Here is a 16483-nt window from a genome sequence, read left to right on the forward strand (position 1 = left end):
ATAAACACTTTTGAAATTTTGATTAACAAGAATCCTATTTATATTTACTTTTTTTTTATCAATATACTTTTTATATATCTCTTTTTTGTCCTTTGCTATTCTGCCCACTTATCTCACGCAAAATTTGAGATAATCATTGTGCTAAAATTAAATTGAGTGTGCTGTGGAAAGCTCTGCGTGGCATGTAATTTTTTTGTCGTAAATGAACAAACTTTCTTAAATAAACATTTTTTAGAAGAGCATTAAAATATATATTTTTAATTATTAATTAAAATTTATTAAAATTATAAAAATATGAAAAAAATATTGAATTAAAAAAACTTATATATTTTTTTAAAAATTTTCAATAATAACTAAAAATATATTTAAAAAATTGTATTTCCAGCCATACGATGGTTACTTACAACTGAAACCTATGTGATAGTTACTTACAACCAAAGCCTATGTCTCTTTTTTTGTATTTGATATATAATTGTTGAATTTTATATTTTAACAGCAGAATTGTGGATGAACGAAGAAGACACAAGTGGTCCTTTGTCTTTGGATGTCTTTACTCACCTCACTGCCATTTCATAGTCCCAAAGAAAATGACCCTTCACTTTATTAACAAATGATAATGCAAATGCAATACATCACTCACAGTTGAATGGTATAGACAAAGAAATTAATATATCTTCGAGTGGTGATAAATGTGAGATTGCTTATCTTATAAGAAGAGAAATAGAAATAGATTTGTCACTTATACTCTCTTCTTTTCTTTTTTTATTAATTTAGTTGTACACCAAAATATTTGACACAATATCTCATGTGTTAAAGTTTGTAAACAAAATTTAGCTAAACAATTGAATTACATCTACAATAATTTTTCTTATATCCTTTAACTAAAGTAAAGTGTAAGCCATTAGGTAAAACTGTAGCTTAAAAAATGTAATAATCGACGTTATCAACACAAACGCAATATACTATTACATTCTATTATCAGAAGAATGATTCTAATTACTGTAAATTAAATTTGATTTTATGATTTATTAGTAGCTTTAAAATTTGTAATTCTTACATGTTATTTTTTAATAACTTCTTGCAGAGTAAAGCAGTCTCTGTAATTATAATTTAGTAATATCTTTTAACATAATCAATATTCTACTTTATTAGGTTAAAAAATGTTCTTCCACATTTATCACAGATGTGGGTAGACAAATTACTCATAATTTGTGTGTGCGCACGCGCATCATATAACTTAATTTTTTAAATAACTAATTGATAATTATTAATAGTTGTATAGGTTAAACAATATATTATCTATTAAATTTTTAGATTATATTTAACTTATTTTAATTTTTTAACTTATTCTGCTTTATAACAAAGCAGTAAATGAACGTGATGTTCCGCAGCATCGCTTAAATGTGTATGGCAGTATTAGAATTCTGAAAATGTTACCATACAGTAAGTCAGTAACAGTGCCCTGAGGAATAGGGCGGCGCACCGTGCCCACGAACTCAGACCCAACAAAAAAGGATGGGTATAAATAAAATAATAAAATTTAATATACTGATAATATTAAATATTATAATTTTATTAATTTTAAGTATCCAAAATTTATAAAAAAATTAATTTAATATTTTTCAATAAATTTTTATTGTTATTACTTAATTTAATTTCACTTTTTTTACCAGATATTCTTAAACACACATATTAAAAAAACACATTAAATAATTTGAAATTATTTATTCCTTTTTAAAATAAGTGAAACTGACAGAACCTAATGATTATGTTAAGGTTGCACAGTAGAATTAATGCAGCATTTTCATATATGTAACAACAGCGCCCAACTAGTGTTTAATTTTTTTGTATTAATTTATTGGGGAAATTTTAACATATATGTGATTTTTTAAATATAAATTATATATATATATATATATATATATATATATATATATATATATATATATATAAAGCTTGTTATTAACTATATAAGATATGAACGTATACCATTTTCTTCCTTTTTTTTTTTTTTTTTTTTTCTATTTCGTATCTTTTTAAACGAACTATAACTATTTAAAAAAATCTCTAACCAAGTAATGATACACGTAAACAAACTAATTTATATAATTCTAAAATGTGAATGTATCCATAATATTTCATAAGAGCAGGATTATATTTGAATTATTTATATCTAAAAAGTTTTAATTATATAGTTGTAGTGAAGAAAAAGAACTTGTTAAAATATTCTAAATGTGTTAGTATTTTTGGTCCAACAATGTATTAACTTGTTAAAAAGATGTTAACATCAATTATTAAAGCTAAAATTCAGCATTTAAAAATAAAAAAAACATTTATTATATTAGATTTAAAAGTATAATAAATATTTTTAAAATAAAAATTAACTAATTGCAAATATTCAAAATTAACTCTAAAGTTAGTATTACGAATATCAATTTATTAATATGGCCAAATATTGGTTAAAGTGTTATTTGTTTCTATAAATTTTTCAAATTTTCATTTAGTCACTAATAATTTTTTTACACGAGTTTAGTCTCCATTGATTCAATACTTTGAAAATAGGTCATTGGTGTCAAAGTATGTGTATCATTAAGTGATGGTACGGCATTAACATGGTACATTTCTGTGTAATTAAATAAGAGTAAATAAAATATATATTTTAAATTTAAATTAACATTAAATCAAAAAAATGGAAAGAAAAATAATATTTATAAACAATTTCATTTAAGATAATATTTAAAATCATTTTAATTTAAGAATTAGGACTCACAAAATTATATAAAAGATGAATTAACAAAACATCAAGCTAAAATGGAGATTTAAATACGTTTTTATTTCTGTAAAATAAACAAATTTTATTTCTGGTCTTATTAATTTCATTCATTCATTTCCATTCCTGGTTAATAAACACAACATTAACAATTAGTTGATGAGACTTTGTTTTGCTAAGATGAGTCGTTTGACAGATCCACTTGACTTGTACACGCAGCTTTGGAAGCCACAAAATTCAAAATCAGCAATGTAATAAAAGCATAGGTACCTAAAATATCAACTTGCCATGGTCTGCTTCCTTGATATTTTTATGGTCTTTGCAGAATAAATGGATAAATTGATAAGAAAAACATAAATAAAATTGCCCGTACAGTCAGAAGTTAGATGAAATCATTTCATGAGTGCAATGAATGAGTTAAAACTAAATGGACACAATTGCATGACGTATAACTGTACCTTGCAGATCTGAAAAAATTCAAATAATATTCCAACATATTAAATAAATTCAGCTGAAGAAGGGAAGGAACACTAGCAAGAACTAGTTTAAACTAGTCTCCATGGACCCTTTAACCACATTACCTTCTCGTCCATCCCTTCCTTCTTCAATTTGTACTATGATGCTCCGTTTCATATTGTTGTTAGTTGTTTCGTGCAAAACCAAGGCTGTGGTGAAATTTCCACCAAATGTGTCGGTTCCAGCAGTGTTAGTGTTCGGAGATTCAATAATGGATACGGGCAACAATAACAACAACATGCAAACATTTGCTAGGTGCAATTTTCCTCCATATGGGAAAGATTTCAAGGGTGGCATTCCAACTGGTCGATTTGGCAATGGAAAGGTTCCATCTGATTTTATAGGTACGCTATCTTTTGACCTTCATGCTTGTGATAGCATATGTATGCATATACATACCTAAGACAAGTTTCTTTTTATTCATAAAAAACCTAAAGACAAGTTTACTATTCAAAGACAGGGCCACGATATTAAATATTTAAGGTTTGTATTAAAACAGCCAAAACCTAAACACACAGGACTTACGTGAAATGATTTTGAAAAGATTATAAGAAAGTGAAAATTTGACGACACGTGAATATTTTCATGAGAAAAGATAAAGCTCTTTAGATATTTATAGTATTGCTATTTAGTAAGAATTCAATTTGTATTATTTTTAATAAACCATTTTTTCATAACTGAAATGTAAAGAATTAGTATATATACGCGTTGGTTTGTATTGTTTTACATCTTAATTTTGCCACGTTGGAAAGTAAGAATAAAAAAAGTGATTATCGAAATCTCGTTCATTAATGAAAACAAAAGTAACATACAATTTTCTATATTTAGTAATGTATGGTATAAATATTATATTAGTTGATAATTATTTTATGTTAGTCTCTTTTGATTAATTTTATAGTTAACCAGATATATTTCATGTCATGTCATCATCTATTTATTTATTAATTTGAAAAATTAAAAATAAGGGAAAAATAACTTTTAAAAAATATTTTTCCTGAATTTTCAATTTATATTTTTTCTTCTATTAATTATTTTTTAATCCAAACAATTATTTTTATTTATTTATTTCTTCATCTAAATAAATTATTAAAAATATATTAATTTGTTTAGAAACATTAAAGAGAATAAGATGTGTTATTAAACATTAGAAAATAAAATATTAATTTTAATCATAATCTTACAATTAAATAAAATTACTTTTGTAAAAATACTTATCAAAACATGAATTAATTATCAATTTACAAAAACAATTATAATTTCTGTTACGATTATATCTCATTATGATGAAACTATAATAATCTTCATCATGATTTTTTATTTGTTAAAAAATAAGTATTTAAACAGATTGCGTCAAGTAAAAGATATATACTATTATTTTTAATTTTTTTATAAAAAATAAAAGACTAAATCATTAGACCAAGTAAAGCAATTAAATCAGTTATATTTTCTATATAAATTTTATTTTAAGAATATCTATAATATTAAAGAGTAATATTTATATTTAATAATACTAATAAAAATTTTTTAACAATTAATATATCTTGAATCTATCATTTATTTTTTATAATAAAAACTAAAAAAATACACTATTTTATTTCTTATAAAAAAGATTAGAGAGAGTATAACTGAGGCGTAAAATGCAAGAAAAAACATAAATTTCACCTATTTCAAGTGCTTTTTGCTCCCACTAAATTTATGAGAGAATCCCTAGCTTCATTCCGAGACAAGGGCGCCTTATAAGTCTTGTACTGTGTTCAATTGTATTATACTGATTTTGTGTTGTCAAGCTTACTTTGAAACATATGAGATTACAATTATCTATGCAATCTACCGTGTTGTGTTGGGGCAGACCTTAATAATAATAATCTGTTGTAAATTAATTTCTTATAATATGATCACAGTTGAAGAATTGGGCATTAAGGAACTTCTACCAGCATATTTAGATCCAAATCTCCAACCCAGCGATCTAATCACTGGTGTTTGCTTTGCATCCGGTGGTTCCGGATTCGATCCTCTCACATCTAAAATAGCGGTAGGGATATTTTCTGTTTCATTATTCTCTCTCCTGAAAATTTTTGGTTAATAGAAACAAAAAATGTTATTTATTTTCCTATTCCTTTCTAAACTTGGTTACTCTTTTATACTCAGGCAGCTATATCCTTGTCCGGTCAAATAGATCTGTTCAAAGAATACATAGGAAAGCTTAAAAGAATTGTTGGAGCGAACAGAACAAACTTCATACTAGCCAATAGTGTTGTTCTTGTGGTGGAAGGTAGCAATGACATTTCCAACACATACGTTTTGAGTCATGCCAGAGAAGTGCAGTATGATATTCCTAGTTACGCTGACCTAATGGTCAGGTCAGCTTCTAAATTCTTAAAGGTATGCTCAAGTCTAAGCAAAGTTTGCTTAAGGATCAAGAAATGCACATACTCATGTATAGATTGCAATTTGCATACTGTTTTTAATTTGATTAATTAATTACCTCACCGTGTACATGCATTAATTATTCTCAATATAATTGGAAGGAAATATATCAACTAGGGGTTCGGAGGATAGGAGTATTCAGTGCTCCACCAATTGGGTGCGTGCCATTTCAGAGAACAATGATGGGAGGAATAGTTAGAGAATGTGCAGAAAAAAGCAACTACTTGTCCGAGTTATTTAACACTAAACTGTCAAGGGAGCTGGATTCCCTTAACCGGAACTTGCCAAATGCCAGGATGGTTTACCTTGATGTTTACACCCCTCTACTTGATATGATTGTAAATTACCGAAATTATGGTAATATGAACTTTCACTTTTATTACATGCTATTTATTCATTACTATTTTGTCAAAATCAAGTATCATAAAGTTGCTACCTTCTAACATATCAGGGCACTGTAGTGAGTGATAGAAATAAATTGAGATGAAAATTATTTGGGACAAGGAAATAGCAAATGTTTCATTGCACAAAGGGCAGTTATTATTGCATAATCAAATTTATAGACTAATTGTGACAGATAACTGAATCGAACTCACCATTGAGTTGGGACCCACATGTCTAATTGGCTCTACTACCCTTGAAAGTGAATATTCTGGATAAAACTATTTACCAAAACAAAAAACATCCTGAACATTCATATTTTTGTCTTGGCTTTATAATTGCAGGTTTTAAAGTTGGAGACAAAGGATGCTGTGGTACAGGCACAATAGAGTCCGCAGTGTTCTGCAACCATTTGGCTCCCACGTGTTCTGATGAGCAAGACTACGTTTTTTGGGATAGTTTTCATCCCTCCGAAAACACTTACAGAAAGCTCGTAGGTCCTATTCTTCAAAAATATATGCACAAGTTCTTCTGAGTTTCTTATGAATCATTCATGCGGATTTCTACGGTGTGTTTAAAGCTTCACGTTAAAAATTACCATTTAATATTATCAATGTATTGAATTCTGTAATATTTTACTTTTAATAAAAATTTAATGTATATCCTTAACACATTAAAAAACAGTTAGTTATATATACAACTTCTAAGCGTAGAGTTTGACACTTTTCTTGCTATATATATATATGCGCGCAGAATATTTTTACACTAGTTTAATTTAAGCTAAAATATTTTTAAATTCAATTTAAACTTTTTATTTAATTTAAATCAATAAAGTAAAAAATTATAAAAGTTAAATTAATGTCATAAGATTATATATATATATATATATATATATATATATTAAATTGAATTTAAATATACTGTAGACATAAAATAAGTTTGACACTTATTGAGCTATTATAATTACAAATAGGAATTGATTTGCGTCACGTGTACTCGATTGAAAGAAAATAACTCATCAAAACCAAGTTCAAAAGAAGTCTGTCATGTAATATTTGACATGGTGAATGATTTTTAGGGAAAAGGATTTGACGAGGGATGGTACTCGTGATTTTGTTTGATAAAAAAGATTCAAGTATGTCTGTTTTTGTCATCAATAATAGATGAAAAATATCAAATAAATCTATAATAAAAATGTTAACTTTAGCCTCTAAAATTAAGGATAAGCAAATATAAAGAATAAATTTTTATTAGAAATCAAATTCTTTGGTATCTTAAGAATATAAAGGCAAAATAGATGTTTATTTTTTTAATAAAAATTTATTACTCATAGGTACTTAAATTCAGGCCTAAAAATTAAGATTAACAAACCAATTTGTAATTGCTGTTAAAAAAAGGAAGATTTTCTAAGTGGCATACATAGCAAGGAAAATGAGACTAACTCGTAAACTAAAAAAGAAAAAAAATATATTCAAGGTATGTCAATTGAAGGATGGAAAAGTCATGTGCCATAAGTTAGGATCATGCACTTTCTTGAATATTTAGTTTAGCCAATTGTTGTTAAAGTAGGTGGTTCCTGTATAAAATAGTTCAACCTTGAGAAGGAAAGTTGCAGTGTAGTGTTGAGGACAATTTGGATTCCTATATCTAATTAAAACTGAAACTTGATATACACAAAATATCAAGAGAGAGAGAGACAGAGTTAAGTAGAAAAACCAATTATTTTCAACATATATTTATAGAGATTTGACTACCGTCGGGCACATGAGTTGAGATGGGCTCGATTGTTTGTAACACTGAAACTCTGAATCATATGGAATAGAAGATATGATTTGTGACCCCAATATCAATAATCAATTGATTATAGAATTCTCATAATTATTAGTCAATGCACAAAGTACTTTCGCATGCAAGTGGAGATCATTGGATGTTGTAATTGAATTGTGTCCATAGTATTAAAAGCTAAAACAGTGTTAATAGAACTTTATGCTGCTTGGGAGTGAATATTAGGGCTGAACTAGTTTTGGTATTTCTTAGTGAAGCAATGTTGCTATAGTCATCATCAAACTTTTCATCAATGCAATTAGTTGTGCAATTATTAATCACATTGTTCTGTTTGTTGTGAAGTCCCGAGGTTCTATTTTTTGTGGCATGTCCTCACGCTATGTCTGTTCTTATGGCAAAAGAACACATCTTTGTGCTGTGCCTTTTGCCTCCAAAAGTTCTTCCACCCCAAGTTGGTTTTACTGCGAAACCTTTTTCCTTTCGTTTTTCCCCTCCAACTATAAAAAGCTTCGCAGATATGATTGAGAATCTTGGGTTTTTACAAGTAAGAATGACAAGGTAATATTTTTGTAAGATACATTACTCATCTTCGAACTTATGTTTTTTTTTTATTTTTAATATTATCATTTTTCCATTCCCAAACCTGTTATGGATAACAATTTTAATATCTATATTATTATTCATTACGCATCTAAATACCTGTATCTAGACCCCATTACTAGTATTCTAGTAATCTTAAATTAAATATTTTAGATTTTAATATTTGAATATAATAAACATTTTATGTTGGTATAAGTAAGATTAGGTGTTTTACTTTGTACACCCATATCTTTATTTATTATAAATAATTTTTATAAGAATTCATTGAATATGGATGTGATTATCCTCCCCATTTCCAAACAAATATTCAATTGTCTTTTTAATGAATTAATTAAGAAAACACTTTGTTTATGCTCAACGAGATTTATAAGCATTATCTGCCATATCATTATTCTATAATAGTCATTTAATTATACCCTTCAATTGGAGTTAAGATTGCACTTGGCCAGTACATGTAGGTGCATGCTGTAATTGGCCTAAAGTTGTCTAACTCTAGCAGTAGGCATTTTCAAATAGAACGATACAAACCTCTTATCCAGCTTCAATCTATAGCATGCTCTAAGCTGTCTTACTAATGAGAACAACAACATGTTGCAGTTGTCCTACGCCATGCATGAAAAAGGGTTCAGTGAAATATGGTTTGGGAATGCATGAAAAAATTTGTTCTTTGACTAGAGAGCCACGGTCATGGCATGGGACTAGACTTGGTAAAAGATTAATAAATCTTTCATGCATTACATGGATAATTTTTAATTACAATTTTTAAACAAAACTAATAATAATTTTGTACATTACATATATGCTTTAATATTTAATTAAAATTTATGAATATAATCAAATTATCATTAATGATTTTTTAATGGATATATGTATAATTCTATTAAACAGACAAACTTCAATCAGATAAAAGTTTTAAAACTAAAAATTAAATTAATACACATTTTTTATTGATAGTATATCAAAATTTCAGAAAATAATTTAAATTATTTTGACTGAAATTAAAATAATCTTTAAATATAATTTATTTAACACAAAATATAGTGTATACATGCACACTTAATGCACAATAACTTTCCTGACTTAATGATTTGATGAGAAAATGGATAGCTCATCAAAATTCTCATGCTCAATTAAAAATTTTATAATTTCAACAAATTATCATTATAGCAATTTTATATCAATTTAAAACTTAATTTTAAATTCAAATTAATCACAAAAGGTTAAATGTGTGTATATATACATATATAATAATAATAGATGAATATTTTATTAATATAAAATTTACAATAAATAAAAATATAAAAAAGTAATATAACTAAAAATAAATTTTATTTTTATAATTTAAAAATATTAATAATTAAATTAGGACAAAATAGTATGTTACTTAAATGAAAAACTTAAATAACAAGATGTGCAATCTTGCAACTTGCAGAGGTCAGTGGGAACCAGTGGCGACATCACATGGTTTGTGATGTATTCTTCGGCTTATCACTATTCACCACTTATTGGCTGTCATCTAATATGTTAGTTGGCATTTGGGTTCTGCCCTTATTAAATGTGGCCTCCAACGCACGTGATTTTAATATCACTTCCAAACCTAATATGATAAGCCCATTACCAAAACAAATTTAAAGTATTCATTAGTCAAATTATAATATTTATACAAAATCCTTAAAACCTATTACTATAGCATTTAAATTTTGGGAGAGAAGTAAATCCTATTCAAACTTAAGTTAACTATGTTAAGTCCAAGATATTAATTAAAAAATTTACTATTCAATAAGATATAACATCTCGTAACTTATTTTTTTTTCTTATCCATGTATTTTAAAAAATATATAATTTATAAATTTTAATTATTTAATCATGTAATTTATATTTTATTAGTTGATCTTCTTTCAAGTCTTATACTACTTAAATAATATAAATATTTTATGTGAATTAAAATATATTAGCACAAGAATAATAACTAATATTGTTTTTAAATTTTATAAAAAAATAAATAAATAAAATATATTTCTTATGCTCTTTTAAAAAAATAAAATAAAAATAATGATAACATTTCAAATTACTTTAAGCTTAATTTTTGAACTGTTCTTTTGCACGAGTCTCTTAATAGTTTCATAGAACCATTGGTTTAAATTTGGAGACAATTTAATTATATCTCAAGTTTTCCAGCGAACATCAACAATAACTAATAATTTTTTTTAAAGAAATAACTAACTTAATTAAATAATATAAAGAATAAAAAAATAAATGCAAATTAAAGAGAGTTGATGTATTTTTACTAATCAACTACATTTAATCAAATTAAACATATATACAGCATTGCAAAATTATTAATACAAATTTATACGAGAATAAAAAATAATATTCATGAATACAAATTTTCAGAATTAAATATACCTTTATGTTTCTAAAAAAATGCTTTTGTATCTTTGAACATGCATGAGATCACTCACTCTCTATAAGTCTCTGCTTATATATGTTGTGGCATGGTCGACGTGGTCACACAGGCTACAGATTTATCTTTAAAAATACCGATCCATCTCTTTTATATTCCCGAAAATACACAAGCATACACTCCTCTTGTATACAGTGAAAAAACACGAGTATTTAACATATCTGTGCTGCTTTCAGATAAAAAAAAAAAAAGAAAACATAATTGTAGTTTTGACTTTTAATTTATGTCTGCGTTATGTCCATTTTTGGTCTTTTATTTTTTTCAAGTTAATTAAAATATTTTATTTTTAAAATTATATAAATTTAGTTTATTGTCAATTGTCTTTTACTTAAAAATTTAGTCTGTTTTATGTCTATTTTTAGCCTTTTATTTTTTAAAGTTAATTAAGTTATTTTATTTTTAAAATTATACAAATTTAGTTCTTTGTCGATTTTTTTTACTTAAAAATTTATTTTATAATATTTTAATCAATTTAATTTGTAAAAGATAAATAAATGAAAGGATCTAAAAGTTTTAAGTAAGAAAATTGATAAGACCTTAAATTTATATAATTTTAAAATTAGAAGAATATAATTAATTAAAAAATTAAAGGATCAAAATCAGACATATAATATATATATATATATATATATATATATATATATATATATATCACATGTTTGTGATTAAATATTATTCTTACTGGTGCCGACTTCTTGTTACCATATATACATTATTGACGTTATTGACCGAATGCACTTACTAACATGGGTCGCTTCACACTGGTTGTATTGCATTTACGACTTAATTGCTGACATGACTATATATAAGCAGATGGATATCTGTTTGTTTTGCTTTCTTAAATTCTTTGATATCTGTCCTTTTGTGCTTGCTATTGTAAACCAAAACCACACATACTCCTCAGTCTTCACAGTTACAGAATGCCTTGGGTTCACTGAACATAGATTACACACCAAACAAATAATTTGAAGTAAAATTAAGCCAGAGACAAAGCTAATTAGGTTCTTTCCTAGTTAGTGGGACCTTGTGTGTTAAGGACTGAAAGGGGCACCGTACTGCTAAAAACAGGTGGCGAAAAAAAAAGTAGAAAATGACTACTCCTAGATCCTAATTGTTGTGGTTAATAATTGTTTGCTTGAATTGAACATATCCATAATGCAACTACGTCTACAAGATTTTTAATTTAAAATGAGTGTTAAATGTGTGGTATGAGATTTTTTTACAATCAATATAACCTTTGTCCACTTAATGAAAACGTTTATTCCATACGCTCACGAATGGAGTTGTTTATTTAATAACAAGTAAGTTAAAGTTTTTAAACGTAAGATTTGCCCTCCTAATTAAATTTGTTATCTTTTGTAAATATAAAAGTACTATTCAGAAATTAACAAAAGTTGATAAAGTAATAAACGACTTAATATCGTTTAAGTTATATTTTAAGTCTAAATTTTTATGTATGGAAAAAACTTTTAATAGATTCATGTATTCAGGTTTAATTTATTATATATGATACTTTCTGAATTTTATAAACGGTTGGATCGAGCTTTGATGTGGGAGAGTGCATCATATACCTCGTTTAGATTTGAGTTTTTGGGTCAATAAAAAAAGAGCTCTGTGATGTTTGTTTGTCTGAAATGTTTTAAGAAATTTAAGATTTATACACTTTTTATTTATATATCTTTTTATTTGTACTTGAGATTCTTGTTTAATCTCAATGCCTAATGCACTTTAAGACATTTACATCTTCTACGTGTATATATTTTTATTTGCTCTTAACACATGAATCCCATGGATTTAGTACTTGTTTTATTTTCCAACAATAGAGTTTCTTTTAAATTGGATGCAGATCTGTGGTAGTTGACCGAACAGAGCATATATATCACTAAAGAAGGGAAGTATGCGACTGGGCCTGTACATTTTGGAGTTCATTTTGAACCTTCAATTAATGAATTTCAAAATCATACTGAAGTGGCGTATCCATGAGGTAGTCCACATGTATCAAATATGAATCACTCTTAGACATTTCTTCACGAGAACATGATGCACCTACCTCACTTTTTTACTCGAGGGAGTTGGGGTGGGGGAGCTTTTTTTGAAAATAATATTTAGGGGTCATTTGGTGCATCAACTAAATTTGGAATTCAACTTCTAAATTGCAATATAAGAATGAATTATTTATATTGATTGTTCATTATCGTTGTCTCATGCATGCCCTAGTAATTAAACAATTGTTGTTGACATATTCTCACAATCATTATTGTACATGTTCTCTGGAATACGCATGCCTACCTAAATTTGGATAGTAGGTTGATCGTGGTGGGGGGCAACTACCCCAAGCAGTATGGATACGATGCATTCCAATTATTGGTATCGCCATAGGATATGAAGTTTTTCAGCTCCATTTTGCACCACTACTCACTAAAAAACACTAATGTCCTTAATGATCATAATCATGACAGTTTTTTTTAACCATAAGATAGGAAATTAAATTAACAAAATTTATACTTTTAGACACTCTTATATTTATTTATTTATCTTTTCTATCACTTCATCAATCATATCTCTTTCTTCCATTCTACCTACAATTCAAATGTGCGTGTATCATTATTCTTGAATTAAGGACCAAATCCCTCTCTTTGTAAATACCAAATAACTTGTGGGTGGCATTGCTTACCTTCGACGCTCTTGTGATTTCAAAATATTTTTGTTAAAAACAAAAACTACTGTGATGAAGTGGGAAGAACAAGTGACATATGACAAGGGGTAAAAAAATATTTCCCTTCTATTTTAAACTCTCTTCAATTTGGGTCTCTTTCATTTTTACGTTATTCTAAATCAACAAAAATGCATAGAAATATTATTTTGTCTTTTCCTATGATTTCTTATGCACTAAAATAAAGTGTTAGAAAGATGCGAAAAAAAAAATACTAATATAAATGATAAAAAAAAAAGAGATAAGAAAAATATTAATTTAACGGTTTAAAAAAGAAAGTATGATTAAGTAAATTTTTTTAAAATTTAATGAGAAATTAAACATTTTGAGACCAATTTATCAATAAAAATTTTAAAGAATTAATGTACTAATAATTTAAATTTTAAAAGATTAATTAATGGACTAACTTTTTAAGAGTTATTTAAAGATACTTTTTTTTACTGACCAAGTTAATGTTTATCTCCAAAAAAATATATAGATATATGTAAAATGGATGTGTGAAAAAAAAAATTAATATACACATTGTCGGCATCAAATAAAAAAAACACTAAGTTATTAATTTTTTAATTAAAAACATTAATTAATTTTTTTATGGTAATTTTTAAAATAATGTTTCTTAATATTTACAAAATATGTTGTAAAGAAAACAATTTTATTTTTATGCATTGATAATATAAAAATAATTATCAATTAAAAATATTATATTTTATTGGAAAAACATATTATTAGTTGTTTAGTTAAATGACTTATTATATTAATTTTGAATTATACAAAGATTCAATTTTTTTGGAAATAAAAAGGTGCGTTTTGTATGACGCATTTCACATCATTTGAATGACAAGGCGTCACCAAAAACTTGCTGATCAAGCTGCAACGTGTCGCCATGCTTGCGGCGAAAATCAACCTTTCCTTACGTTGCATGCAACGATGATTAATTGAAAAAAGGAAAAAGATACTTTTGACGGTTGAAACCCGTCTGACTGTGTACTTTATTACTTTGCATTATGAAAGAAATAAATCACCACTTTAGATTTAATTTTGTACATTTGTAATTTTATTTTTAATTAATAAAAAATTACTTTAATTTCAAAATTATTTAAAATGTTATCATATTAATTACTTTTATTAGTAATCGAGAATAATATTTAAAAATTACAAATTAAGTTAAAATAATTTTGTCAGTTAATTTTTTTGTTTGAAGATAAATATTAACTTAATATGTTAATATTTATTGGAATTAATATTAATTAATTACTTATTTGAGTATTTATTAAATAATTTTTAAAATAATAATTGATATCATAAATTCAATAGTAATTTATTAAAATAAAATAAAAAATTATAAAAGTTATAAATTGTTTATATAAATTATTTATATTTTTTAAATATATCTTAAATATTAGACAATAGACAATAAAAATATTTTAGATAAATGAGGTAAAATATGTCCATTTAAAATTTTTATGAAAGGGAATAAAATTGAAAGTGAATTTTAATAATAATTTTTTCAAGAGTTATGTAATTTTTAAAAAATTAAGTTAAAAATTAGCGTTAAGTAAACAATTTTTTTAGTTCTTATTTATATAAACCAATTATAAATACAATTTTAATAAAATATATTTGACTACAATAAAGGATCTATTAAATAGAAACAAAATTAAAAATAAATTTAGATTTAGAGATTGTAATGAAGTTTTTACAATATTTTATAAATGCGTCCTTGTTTTATTACATTAATACTTTTCACCTATAAAAAGTATAAATAATGATATATTTACCATGTGTCTTGGACCATGAATGGAAGTGACATGGATTGTTAGAATTAAGCATGTCACATTTTTTATATAAAAAGTTAATATGTATATTGATAACATTGTATTCTTAATTTGATTTTACAAAATATTTTATCATTTTCAGAATTAAACTAAATGCTATATGAAAACGAAGTTAGTACAAGTTAATGAGTTATAATAACACTTGCACCAATTAACAAGCCAGGTAAAAAAAGGGTGAAAACGACAAATTAATGCAGTAAGCCAGGTCAGCATATTTTCTCCTCATTTTTTCTAAGATCTTCCCTTACTAAAAAAGTGATGAAATTAGCAGTGCATGTTGATCATACACTCTCAAATGCATGCTCGGGTCCTTGATATGCAGCAATATTAACATTTATTTCGATCCCCACAAGTCATTATTCGCACTCTGGCTCATGACTTAGGTCAAGAGCACACCTACTCAACTAAGAAACACATAAACTGTTCATCTTACCAAAGAAACAGGAAGAGAAATCCAATGGTCTTCGTTAAGTAGTGCAGGTATACGGGAAGGATTCAAATCTGTCGTACGGTGTATGATGCGCCAACTAACACGCTGCTACTAATTTTACCACTTCAATCTCTTAACACATCACATATACTTTCCAAATTTATCATTCCTACATATCTTTTTCTGTATTTTTACTGAGTATTTTCGCAGTTGATAATTGAGAGATTATTAATCTTCCAAGACCATTCCGGTTGAAACTATTTTTAAATGTATATGTAGATACCAAAAACAACCCTCCAATTACGCTTAAATAATTTGTGTCCCTCCCTACGTACCAAAACTGGGCTTCTGTAATTTGATAAATATTTAAATGATATTTAAGCAACTAAAAATTATGAATTTTGTTAACCTCAACTTTAATAAAGAACTAATAATAATAATAATTTATTAAAACTATTTATTATATTTTGATAACTAATATAATAAATAATTTTTATTTATAAATACTTAAATTTAACTTATTAATAAAATCTAAAAACTAATATAATGTGTAACATTAAGT

At 26.0% G+C, this 16483-nt stretch overlaps 1 protein-coding gene across 1 annotated transcript; it reads left to right on the forward strand.

Annotated features, from left to right (window-relative positions):
- Positions 1-3375: 3375 nt before the first annotated feature.
- Positions 3376-6760, forward strand: LOC113864747 (GDSL esterase/lipase EXL3-like). Its single transcript, XM_027498810.1, has 5 exons — positions 3376-3630; positions 5188-5318; positions 5435-5668; positions 5815-6070; positions 6439-6760. The coding sequence occupies exons 1-5, from the start codon at positions 3387-3389 to the stop codon at positions 6627-6629; spliced, it is 1056 nt and encodes a 351-aa protein (XP_027354611.1). The 5' UTR covers positions 3376-3386; the 3' UTR covers positions 6630-6760.
- Positions 6761-16483: the final 9723 nt, after the last annotated feature.

The sequence above is a fragment of the Abrus precatorius genome, unplaced genomic scaffold, assembly GCF_003935025.1.
Source record: "Abrus precatorius isolate BTA unplaced genomic scaffold, Abrus_2018 Scaffold4, whole genome shotgun sequence".
Taxonomy (NCBI): domain Eukaryota; kingdom Viridiplantae; phylum Streptophyta; class Magnoliopsida; order Fabales; family Fabaceae; genus Abrus; species Abrus precatorius.

What these genes read in the sequence shown, in the direction of transcription:
- LOC113864747 (XM_027498810.1), top strand. Translation starts at nt 3,387, where the DNA reads ATGATGCTCCGTTTCATATTGTTGTTAGTTGTTTCGTGCAAAACCAAG. An exon ending in CTCTCACATCTAAAATAGCG is followed by an intron (nt 5,319 to 5,434) that starts GTAGGGATATTT and finishes TTTTATACTCAG; the next exon opens with GCAGCTATATCCTTGTCCGG. An exon ending in CAGCTTCTAAATTCTTAAAG is followed by an intron (nt 5,669 to 5,814) that starts GTATGCTCAAGT and finishes TATAATTGGAAG; the next exon opens with GAAATATATCAACTAGGGGT.